This window comes from Eucalyptus grandis, chromosome 7 (genome assembly GCF_016545825.1).
Source record: "Eucalyptus grandis isolate ANBG69807.140 chromosome 7, ASM1654582v1, whole genome shotgun sequence".
NCBI classification, from domain to species: Eukaryota; Viridiplantae; Streptophyta; class Magnoliopsida; order Myrtales; family Myrtaceae; genus Eucalyptus; species Eucalyptus grandis.
Window position 1 is genome coordinate 41,974,852 of NC_052618.1, and position 11,734 is coordinate 41,986,585.

The 11,734-nt window shown below is 40.8% G+C and overlaps 1 protein-coding gene across 1 annotated transcript; it reads left to right on the plus strand.

Moving 5' to 3' along the window:
* Positions 1 to 206: 206 nt before the first annotated feature.
* LOC104453557 lies at positions 207 to 6,898 on the plus strand. The gene is made up of 5 exons (XM_018876812.2): positions 207 to 325; positions 2,959 to 3,463; positions 5,716 to 5,832; positions 5,912 to 6,318; positions 6,533 to 6,898. The coding sequence occupies exons 2-5, from the start codon at positions 2,975 to 2,977 to the stop codon at positions 6,753 to 6,755; spliced, it is 1,236 nt and encodes a 411-aa protein (XP_018732357.2). The 5' UTR covers positions 207 to 325; positions 2,959 to 2,974; the 3' UTR covers positions 6,756 to 6,898.
* The last annotated feature ends 4,836 nt before the right edge of the window (positions 6,899 to 11,734 follow it).

Below are 11,734 nucleotides of genomic sequence, written 5' to 3' on the forward strand. Positions count from 1 at the left end.
TTTTATTGGATTTATCCTTTTTCTCTTTATCATTATTATTACTATTAATTTATTATTATTATAATTAATATTTAATTTCGGGCTTAGTTCCGGGTTACCGTTCGGGGAAAAGCCCGCGGCCCGCATGGCCCGCGAGAGCCCGCTCGCATCCAACGGACAAATCGGAGAGACCGTTCCTCGCTCGTTTCAATTATCCGCCACGCTTCTCCGCGATCAGTCGACGCAGCCAGTTCACTCTCGGCCCCTCCGGATCGACGAGTCCGCTTCGCTTCCGATCGATCGTCGTTCCGCCATTTTCGCGCCTCGAGAAGCTCGTCATTGCGAGGTAACGTTTCCCTCGCGGCTCCGCTCCTGATCAGCGCCTCCTCCCTCGCGGCTGGCCGCGGCCAGCCGTTTTTGCATGCGGGTTGATCAGCGAAGGCGACGCTTGCTTGCTGAGTTTTCCGCTGTAGACGCGGTTGCTCTTTTCTATTGTATTTTGTGTATTTTTTTTCCTTCCTGTTTTTGGTTGCCGATTTTGGAGCGAAACTAAAGGCCGCGACTTTGGCCGCGTTTGGTTCGGCTTTTTGGAAGCTTTCGGCCGCCAAAACTCTCAAGAAAATGCTAGGGTGTTTGACATGCCTTAATAATTTACCTTGGAAATGCTGCAAAATCCTAGGCAAGTATGGACTAGTCCTTTAAAGTTGTATGTGTGAAATACTAAAACTAGGGTTAAATAACTTTTTTTTCCTTTTAAAATTATCCTCACTAATTCTTCAGTTTTGCCCCCATTGTTGCCACTGTTCATTTCTTTGTGAGAGCGGCTGGCTGGCAAAGGGCTGACGTGGGTAGATTTGACTGGCGAGGGGCCGGCAAGGTTGCCCGACCCACATAATGCCGCCTGAGATCGCGTGACTGCCCGGGCGACAATTTGATATCTTCTTAATAAAAAAATGAAAATTTAGAGGAGCCCTTTGCAAAATTTTTCTTTACTGAGCACTGCTTCACCCAAAGTTGCTTTACAGAAATTTTTTTACCTAACACAATTTTTGCATTTCCTCAACTCCTTTAGACTAAGGGCTTTTACATTTCCCTAGCTGGCTTTCAAAATACTGAGTGAAATGCACACTTAGCGTTGTTCTTTGCAGCTGTGACAAAATGGATATCGATGGTTTGTATGTCGAATTTCTGTGTTATCAGCCATTAGCTTGAGGTTTTTTAATGCTCTACGAGGTTTATTGGTGCAAATTTGGACAATGTGCTGCTGATGAGTCCAGTAGACGAACTTGTTGTTGTGCTGAATGATGTATTTCAGGTTTCCTACTCGGATCAGTTCTACCGGTTCTGTGCATATTTCAGCAAACGCCTTTTCTAACGGATTCGGTTTGATTTATCATTTAGGTGATGTGAGCATGAGAATCCAGCTCTAAGTTATGTTAGGCTGGCTTTGAGAATGGCTGAATAGAGTCCTATTTTTGTGCTCTGTTGTGTTCATCTTGCTTGCAATATGTGGTTTAACAACTGGAGGCAATGTGAAAAATCTTGTGAAGATCCTAGAATCAGAAGGCAAAAGTTGAGATTAGCTTTTCTGATAGTATCAAGAAGTCCTGTGGTGAGGAGTGGTGCCTATACATGTTACTACGTGCTCCTTGCTTGCTCACTGTGGTCTCCTTGATGCTTTGGCTTGATATTTTAATTGAAGGGGCCAAAGTACTGTTTCAAAGTTTGACATTGATTATTCAGCTTTGGAGCATACCTTGATAAGTCCTATAGTGTGAAACTTTCTACAGTTAGGCCAATTTGAACTTAACTTTGATTTATCAACACTTGTTTTGGCATACCTACATACCATTCACGCTTGACCATGTTAGCATATATATCAAGAATTTATATTTAGGCTTTCTTTGAGCCCCAGGGGCTTGATGGCCGATTTTGGAATAATGGTGCTTTATTGGAGATTCAAGATATAAGTGACCTTATTTGTACACAACTAATGATCTTGAGGTTCTTGGACCAAGAGGCTAGATGTAAGCTGTGGCAGTAATTAAATTAAAGAATAAAAGGCCTTGGATGATTGATATGACTATTATTACATGGATAACATTTTATGGACATGATCTGGAGGCAATTGACAGAAATAAGAAATTAAGGTATTGGAAGATACCTTAATGTCGTGATTAAACAATGAGACCACGAGAAGTGTTGCCATGGAGGTGAGGTAGGTTGTCACCAACAAGGGCTGTGATAAGATTTCGTACGAGTGCCATGCGCTGGATTATAGAAGAGCAGGTCTACTTGTGCTGTATTTGGATCATGACAGCCACCAGGTCCACTCCAATGGTGATTAGGACATCTCTGATAAGTAGCTGTGTCATTGGTTGACTACGGTTGACCTCTTTAATTGACCCTGACTGAAAATATGGTCATTTCTTGAAAACATGTTAAAATTGGATGTAGACATAATCTTTGGGTGGGTGTTTGATAATTAGATAAAAGTGAGCAAATCATTTCGAGGAAATCTACTTTTAAAACTCCATTTACCTTTACCCTGTGATCACAGCTTATCCTTTAATTCTCTAACCAAGTAATCTTGCTTTCCTGTTGGCCTTTATTTTGAAGCTACTGAGCTCTTTTTTTCTTAAAGGTATTACATCCTTGGACTGCTAGGGGAATGTGTCAATTCGATTATGCATCTGAAATGTCTATTGAATGCTTTTTGGGGAATTGCGGTTCAATCTAATTCAATTTCTATCATTGTAAGCTACAAGATTCCTTTGTGAGCACTTTGGTTCTGTGTACTCGAAATTTGATTGGAATTTGATGTGTCAAAATTTTAAGGAAGCGTGAAATTGAAGAAGAGAATATGTTTACAACGTCCATGATTATTAGGTTAGCGCTACAAAATTAAATGTCTTTTGTGTTTATAGATTGGTTTGGGTGCGAAACTTGCAAATACCATCTACTTTATGGTTGCTGCAGTTTCTCCACAGCAAAGATGAAAGGCAAGAAGAATAAGTACCCAGGACCATCTTTGATGAAGGCAACTAAAAAGATAGGGAAGGGCACTTTGAAGGCACATTCCAAGATGATAGCGACTTCTGCACTTGATGGTGGGCCTCCTCCTAATCCCATCAGTGTTTTGGAGACTCATCCAGTAATGGCTAGTGTCATGGCATTTGAGGGCGGTCCTACTGTTGAACCAACCCCATCTACGACACATGAGGAGGAGAAAGTGGAAAAGGATAGTGAGAGGGATGCGGGGTTTATATTTTTGTGTAGTGGTAAAACGAAGCCGGAATGTTATCGATATCGTGTTTTCGGGCTGCCTGTGGGACAATTGAAAGTTGTGAAGAAAGTCAAGCCAGGTGCAAAACTATTCTTGTTTGATTTTGACTTAAAACTTCTCTATGGAGTATATGAGGCGACATCTGGGGGAGACTTGGACATAGAGCCCATGGCATTTGACCAGAAATTTCGTTCCCAGGTATCAAGGAACTTTCAAGATAATTTATTTATTGCATCTTGAAAGTGGAGTTAGCATTGTGTTGAATGTAGTGCGCTGGAGTATTGGTTGATGATTTAAGCATGCAACTTGGCCTGTCTATGATTGAAAGTGATTTTGTCTCTGGTGTTTATGAACAATTGCACTCTTTTGGCTTGCTGGACTCTGTACCACCTCTGGCTCTTATCCTCTGCGAGCTTTTGTTTCAAATGCTTATTTGTAAAAAAGCAGCGAAGTTAGACATTTTCCATTTTTTCTTTATCTATTTTTAATTTTTCATGGTTTATTTTGGGAGTTGGGTGGTGAGGTATTGGTTGGAGGGAGGTGAGTTAGGAATTGCTGAGCCCATTTCAAATCCAATTAGTTCTGATTATGACCTGAATTTGTCCCAAACCTGTCTGTGTTGAGCCCATGAGAACTTCATACTGCCCTGATGGTCTAGTTGCTTTTTTTTTTTTTGAGTATTTTGAAGAAATCATTATAGCAATACAAGGATAGATAAATTAATTATCTGAATAATCTAGTATAATGAAGGTACTATATTAGTATGATAGTCGGGTTTGGAGTAATCACCGACTATATGGCCAAGGCTAATAGGGTTTTCTAAAGGGTACCCAAATGCAACCCTGACACCTCATTGTTGTCTAGGATTTGCTTTAGTTGGGAAGTCGTTTTAACTGAGCATGTTGCAATTTGTAGAGGTGGGTGGTGGCTAAAGGTATCTTATGTTTAGCGTGTGCATGGATTGATTTTACTGTTTGCTTTTATATGCTTTTATTTATCATTTTCAGGTTCATCTTTTATTTAATGTGGATAAATATTATTTTCAAAAGTAAATAGTGGTCTTTTTGGTGTCAAGTGCTGACGTGGATGATCTTTGATGTTGGTCTTGCCATGACAATGTATAATGTCGTCTATAGAGTATAGACTGCGAAAAAGAACGATGTCTGGATTTTCTACCTTTTAGTTGAATGAGTGGAGACCTCAACACAAGAACTATGAAGTACAAAGAAGAATCACAAAGTAAAGAAGCGTGAAATATAAATGCTGGTGGTGGCTTTGGTCAATGATTTTTTTTTTTAATTTAAACAGAGACCATTCTTGGCTATGGCTATTTGAACCATGGACATGTAACTCACAGTTAATGTCAATGGCAACTGGTATGGATCTGTAGGGATGCATAGTTTTGTGTGACAGCTGGCCACTAAGGGAGGTGGCTTAAGATGTGTTGGTTTTTTGAAACCTCCATGTCGCCGATGACAGAAGTTGATCTTGACTCAAATCTTCATCGCCACGAGTGCCCAGTGGTGGTGGGTTGTACATCGTTATATGTTTATTTACAGTAAAGGATATATCATCTCTAGTTAGGAGTTGACATAACATGAATCTTTCAACCATGTCACTGAAGTTTAGTAATCAAATGCTGGTATTGCAATAATACGAACTGGAATGTAGAAATGTTGATAATTTGGTGCAAAATTTAAGGAAGGGAACTACTAAGATAAGAGAATTCAAGGTAGAACAAACAAGAATCTTGACTTAAATTTTTTATAACTTATGCTTGTAAAAGTTCAAGTTACATTCCTAGCCAAAAGTATTCAAGTTGCATCATTAAACTCTTTGCTTGATTTAATGGATTCTCTCTTTTTAGTGAAATCATATCAGGGTGCTACTCCTTGATACCTATTTAACGAAATCTTCTTTCAGTCAGAAAGAGAAAAGGTCTATCATTGCTTAAGTCTTCATGTGTTGACAGAAAAGCTTTCTAATTTATGGTTATTGTGGGAAAGTGAAGAGCATGATTTGTTGCTTGATGGTTGTGGCAGAAATAGTGTTGAGTCTGACAGCTGAGGCATGGAGGAAATTGTATACATTAATTTGTTCCGTTTCTGGAGAAAGAAATGCAAGAGTCTCCGATGATTGTCCATTTTGCATATGTTATGAATACTTGGTTTCATCTCGATTGTATTTCAATATTTAATTTCTTTCTTGGTCACTACAGTAAAATTCTGTTTGAGCTTGGAGACAGCCAGTTGCTCTGAATATGAGTGAGATGAAAGAGCTGCCTTGTCATTTTATGGGTTTTTCATTGATTTAGGATTTCAGCTAATATATCTTACTTTTGGAGTCACTTTTAACAATATTTTTCTTGCTTTGATGGATATCTTATGTTCCTAGTGCCTTCAGAAAGATTGTTTTTATTGATGGTTGTTTGGCTCCTATCCTCAATGTAGGTGAAATTTAGGATCTACAAAGAGTGTTTACCTATTCCTGAGAGTGTTTTCAAGAGAGCAATCGAGGATAATTATGTTAGCCGTTCTAAGTTTCGCCAGGAGCTCAATAGAAAGCAGGTAGATGTCATTCACTTTATTGGCAACAAAAGGAATATCTGGGCTGAGAAAATTCTGATGGGCTTTATTTTTGCTGTAGGTGAGGTCTCTAGTATCATTGTTTAGACCAATAGATGTGATACCACCTTCTTCTGTTGCCTTCCCCTATGGAATGATTCGGTCTGCTCGACCAGCTTATGCTCTGGAGAAATATTTGGAGCCAGCGGCAGGGTTTCCTCCTCCAGGGGACTTGTATCTACCCCAGAGGCAGCAGCCAAATTCCCTGGCCATTCCTAGGCAGCAATATGAAGGCTCCATTCTACAAGCATGGTATGAACGATATGGATCAGAAACTCATATGGGACAGATAGAACCGGTTATGGAGTCTGATTACTATGTTCGGCAAGTTTCTCTTCCTCCTGAAGGAGGCTCACAAATTTCTTCAGAAGTTCATCAGCCATATTTCCCTGAAGAACCACAATATTCTGTGGACGATCCATGTAGAAGGTACTGCGCATTTATGTTCTCTAAAACTTGTATTCGCAGAAAGAACCCTGCTTGGGCAATAGCAGATCTACTGTATTAGTGTCTAGTATTAATTACTATCTTGCAGTACTAATTAATTCACTGTTGACAACCCATGATTATTAAAGTTTTCTAGTGTTGAGGTCCTCACATCAGATGAGTTGGGTCTTATCTGAAAAGTGAACTTTGGAAATAGCAGGCACATGGCAATGTGGACTGACAGCCAAGGGCAGGCTAGTTTGAATGGCTGGATAGTGAAGAAAAATGCATTGCTATGTGTCTGCAGCTGTGTTAGCAGGGATCTTATGGGGTTATCTCTCGCAAGTAGGAGGAGCTTTCACTGTGGGATGATCTTTGAAGGTTTCTTATTGGTCTGGAGATTATATAAAATTCCAAATTTGGTATCTTGCTTGTGCTAGTGATAGATCTTCTGACACTTTGTCGAGTTGCATAGGCTGACCAGTGCTTTCTTGTGAGCAGATTCACGTTGATCAACTTTTTTCCAAGATGTTCTTTATGTCACCTTTGTTTAACTTAATCTATGAAGGGTTATTTCTGTTCAGACTGGTTACTGCTGTTATTTCTTTTGTGCATACTACTTGTGGCCCAATAATAGGACTCAGTCTAAATACTAAAATAAGAGGGATCCAGGGGATGACTTGAGAGGAAATCCCATTTTTTAATGCGGTTTCTGTGTTACCAAGAAATCTATTTATTAATAGAAAAGAATAGAAAAGAATAAACATTGATAACTAGGTACATGTTGCAATTTGTAATTAATTAAAACTTTTCCTTTTTTCGAAGTTCCTTGTTCTCTTTTTGTATTTTGGTTTTAAAAGGTTTTTGCACAATGGATACTCAGGTTTAGTTCATAGAAGAACCTGTTCGTGGAAGGCACAAACTATTGAAGTACCTAGATCTGTGTTTGGCGATGAACTTTCATTACATTTGTGAAGACTTTGTTACTCATTTTAATTTTCATGTTAATTGATTGACGTTGACCGGGAAGCTTAAAAAATTTAAGAAGCTTCTGAACTCTGATGGCATTGTCATTTTGCTTTAGCTCCGTCATACCGTCGCAGGCGGCTTCTTATGCATACGAAGAATTGCAGTCATCCTGCCAACCACATTATAATATAGCTTCTCATGATGGTCCTACCCAAGCAGATGCTGTTCCTCTTGCTAGAACAACACATGAAACCGTTGCTCTAAGCGAGGCAAATCTTTCAGTTTCTTCTGTTTATTCTTTTCCGGGAGTTGCTTCCGCTTACCGCTGATTGGGCAACAAAGTGGTGGTCCTTTTTCTTTAGCATGGTATTTCCCCTTAGCCTTTGTTTTGGTTATAGTCGGCTTTTAAATTTTTCTGTCACATGGTCCTTGTGTTCCTCTCGAAAGAATGTAACTCTTGTGATCAATGAGTACATTCTGATATATTTAATGTCTTCTCGTAGTCGATACTTAGAATATGTTTTCCCTATAATAGCTGGCAAATCAACTCAACTCATATGGAGAAGACCTTTCGAATTTAGATGCATTTGGAGGTAGGTAGGTCGTCCGTAACTGGACCAAAATTGCTGAAACCAGTTTTCTCTGTGCAGAGCGCAGACAGGCAGCTTCCGAACGCGAGGATTTGGAGCTTCCTCGGGATTCCAAACCGGTTCCGTCGTTTGCTGGTGATTCTCTCTGGGGGCAGACTCGAGAATCGACGTGTCTAGTCATGTTTGCGCTCATTGGTTTACTCTTTTTTCCCCCCCGAGAGATTGATGTACATATTGTTTCTAGAGGATTCCTTTCCTCCACTGCCACTCGTGAACTCTTAGAGTGCAACCATTGGCTCAGAGTCTACGGTCCATCACTCATCGTAGCGTCACGGAAATGGGGTGAAGTCAAATGAAGATATAGGTTTAGCACTAGCAATTCGCCTTAGAATGCGGAAAATTAGCCTTATTCGTTCACGCGATCTCAGGTTAAAAGCATCGGAATCAATGTTTAGCATGTCAAACTGTCGCTTCGATGTGGACATGTTTAAGGTTGTAGGTTAAGAGCATCGGAATCAATGTTTAGCATGTCAAACTGTTGCTTGCTTCAATGTGGACATGTTTAAGGTTGTCTCGACATGCTTGTTTGAGCATATCATGTCGTGTCATGTCCCGAGGTTTGCGATGACGGAACGGGTTCGATCATGCTTCGCACCCCGGCTTTTGCTTCGTGGTGGTTGGGGTGAACAGGGTTTGGCGTCTGGCCAACGTTGTCTCAAGCGGAATTGAGTCGGACTGAAATTTGAAATGCCATCTGCATCGGTCGTGTCTATGAAAGTGGTTTCAAAAGTCGCCGACACCTCGCCGGAACCCCGGGCGTCCGAGTCCGACATCAAGTGCGCGCGAGTCTTGGGAGAACGTGGTCCGTAGAGGCTTCTAATAATTGCACCCCCTCGCTCTTCCTCGGAAAGGCAAACGACAAGTTTGTCTTTATTTGTCTATTTAGCCATTGTCTTTTTGTTTTGTCGTGGGGGTGTGGTTCGAGGAAACAGACAGGTTCACTCGCAATTGGAGCGTATTTTTCCTCCCGTTAATTGTCATTTTTATTCTGAAATGATCATTTAACGGGTCCTCATGCTTGGTATTGCACCAACGTTTTCAATTGCGCATGAATCCACGCCTTCCTCTGCTCCGGAGCAGGGACGCTCTGTTCCTTTCTTGAGTACATAGTGGCCGGGTCTACGAAGTTGATGTGTCAAGCGATGCACAGAATAGGCTTTGACATCTTCTTGTTTTCTTTTTATTCCTCATTTATTTCTCTTTGCGAGTTAGATTCCTCCTTGCAAGATGTACCTGTCCCTTTCGTCGGTTGTCATCATCCCTGTTAGTCAAGATAATCCCCGGTCAAGTCGGCTTGTTTCTTTCTGACTACAAAAACAATGTCGGCATTAGCTTATATCCAGGGAAAAGTACCAAAAAAAAAATTCTAAATTTATTGTTCTTGTACTAAATCAATCATAAGCTTTTTAATTGAATTGATTAAATCATAAACCTTTTCATATTGATATTCAATCTATTCAGATAGTTTAGCTCGAAAATTTATGATGTAGACGCTGATTATTTTATGAGATATGGTTGTGCTGGCATGAACATCTTATTTTATGATTTTAAATAATTTTTTGAATATCTTGTTATTTTTTCTTTTCTTCTCTATTCCTTCTTATCTTTTTTTTTTTTCCTCATGGTGGCCAACAAGTGTTGTCGGAGCTAGCTAGCTGTAGATGAGTGTCACGGCCCTTGCCTAGATGTGGGTGAGGCCAAGTGGCCACTAATGAGGCCGCTTCATCTAGATTTCAATGATGCCAACTTCGCCATGGCCTAGCCAGCCATGAGTGAAGGTGGCCTTGTTTGTGATTAGTGAGGCCATGGCTACCTCCGCTTGTCGCTAATGAGGCCGCTATGTCCAGATTTCAATGATGCCAACTTCGCCATGGCCTGCCAGGGACCATGGCTACCTCCGTGGGCTATAGTAGGAAAAAATAAAGGAAAAGAAGGAAAAGATAACTAAAGAAAAAAAGAAAAGAAAAAATTCAAAAAAAAAATATTAAAAGTGTACGCGTTAGTGTTAGCTATATCATAAAAGATGGCTGGCGTCCACAATAATGAGTTCTAGATTAAATTGGGTGGATGGATTGAATTAGTAATGACGTGAAAATGTTTAACACTAAATTGATTTAATTGAAAAGTTTAAGATTGAATTGGTACAAATGTAATAGGGTAGAGACTTTTTTGGTTCTTCTCCCCGTTTTATCCATCCCAGCTCGTTATGTAACATGAAAAAGCCAAATTTACCTTCAAATCAAAGATCACATTTGCAAAATCCACACAACAATAGCACTCGCGAAGTACCATTTACAATAGCGAAATTTTCTAATTCAATAAACTCGACTTGCCTGTCAAGATATCACCATTGTTTACATTGCCATGATGATACGTGACGATCTGGATTAGATGGTCGATTTGTTCTAGATCGAGAGAACATAGATCCTGCTAGCGATACTCTGCTTTGAAGAGGCGGAAAATCGTTCATCAAACGCCAATTGCGACCGCAAAATACAGATTGGCCTAGAATGGCCGAGCACAGAAACTGCAACACAACAAAAGGAGTTACATCAAGGGCCAAACGTTCTCCTTGACAAAAAGTCGTGTCCGTGGGTCATGTACGTGCGTTCTGTCCATATGCACATGCTCATGCATGTGGGTTCATAAACGGACAAGACGCAAATCGCAAAACGTGCTCTTGCTCGCAACAAATCTTCTAGGGGACCGTGCTTTGGCAACACTTAACAATAGTTCTTTCGGTACCCAAAAGAGTTCTGGAGATGTAACTACATTTCTAAAGGCCTCTCAACCTTTTGCCCAAGGTAGCTTCAAAAGTGTTTGGGACCTCGAACATTTCGGGAATGCTAATACATTTTTCTGTTTTTCAATTTTGCTGTCGCCACACTTTTATAGTTCCGGAAATGCTCTAGTCTTATGTGATGTCACCAGTGAGCGGTTGGCCAGCCGCCGGCAAGTCAGACCTAGTGTAGGCCAGCCTCGCCTGAGGTCCCGTGGCCCAAGCAAAGTGGTCGTTGGCCGATGCTAGATCTACCTAGATTTGGCTTGCCAGCACCTTGAGCCCATCGGCAAAGATTTGAGACTCTTTCGCCTAAAGTATTCTTCCTAAAAAAAATCAAAATTAACGCATCCGAAACGTATAGATTAACCATGTGAACTTAAATATTATATCAAGTGTTTTCGCTCGACTGAATCGTTAATGAACTCATCCTTTCTTTTCTGGTGGGGACGAAGACAAGATCGGTCAAATACGATCACGTGCAAGGAATCAGAGACTTGAAGAGCATGTCCATCCAATCGCAGACCAATTCGCAGAATCAAGGCGTGGCCACGGTCATAGTCAAACCGATCCAAATCCAGCATGATTTCGGGGATTTGGACAAAACCCACACACCACAGAGAGAGAGAGAGAGAGGCTGGATGCGGACTCAGTGCATGAATGTCAATTTTTGCCGACACGTTTAGAATTTCGGTCTGATCGCATCGACAAATCATCAGTCGCTATGAAATTTGAAGTGTTGGATGATGCTCTCTCTCTCTCTCTCACTTTCTTTGTTTCTGAAAGTATACAGCAAGCAGCCAGGTTCAACCAACCAGACGAAATTTGCTCGTCCAATTCCGTTCGAGCACACACTTTCCTAATTGCAGGATAACAGGCTCTGGGACCTCGAATTGTTCTGGTCACGAGTGGTACAGAGTAGTTATGAACGCCTATCAAGAGGTACCGTTGCTAGGTGGGCGACCCTTGTGAGAACGCTTGGAGGGGGTCGTTATTGCCGATCACCTGGCTCCACCCTTTT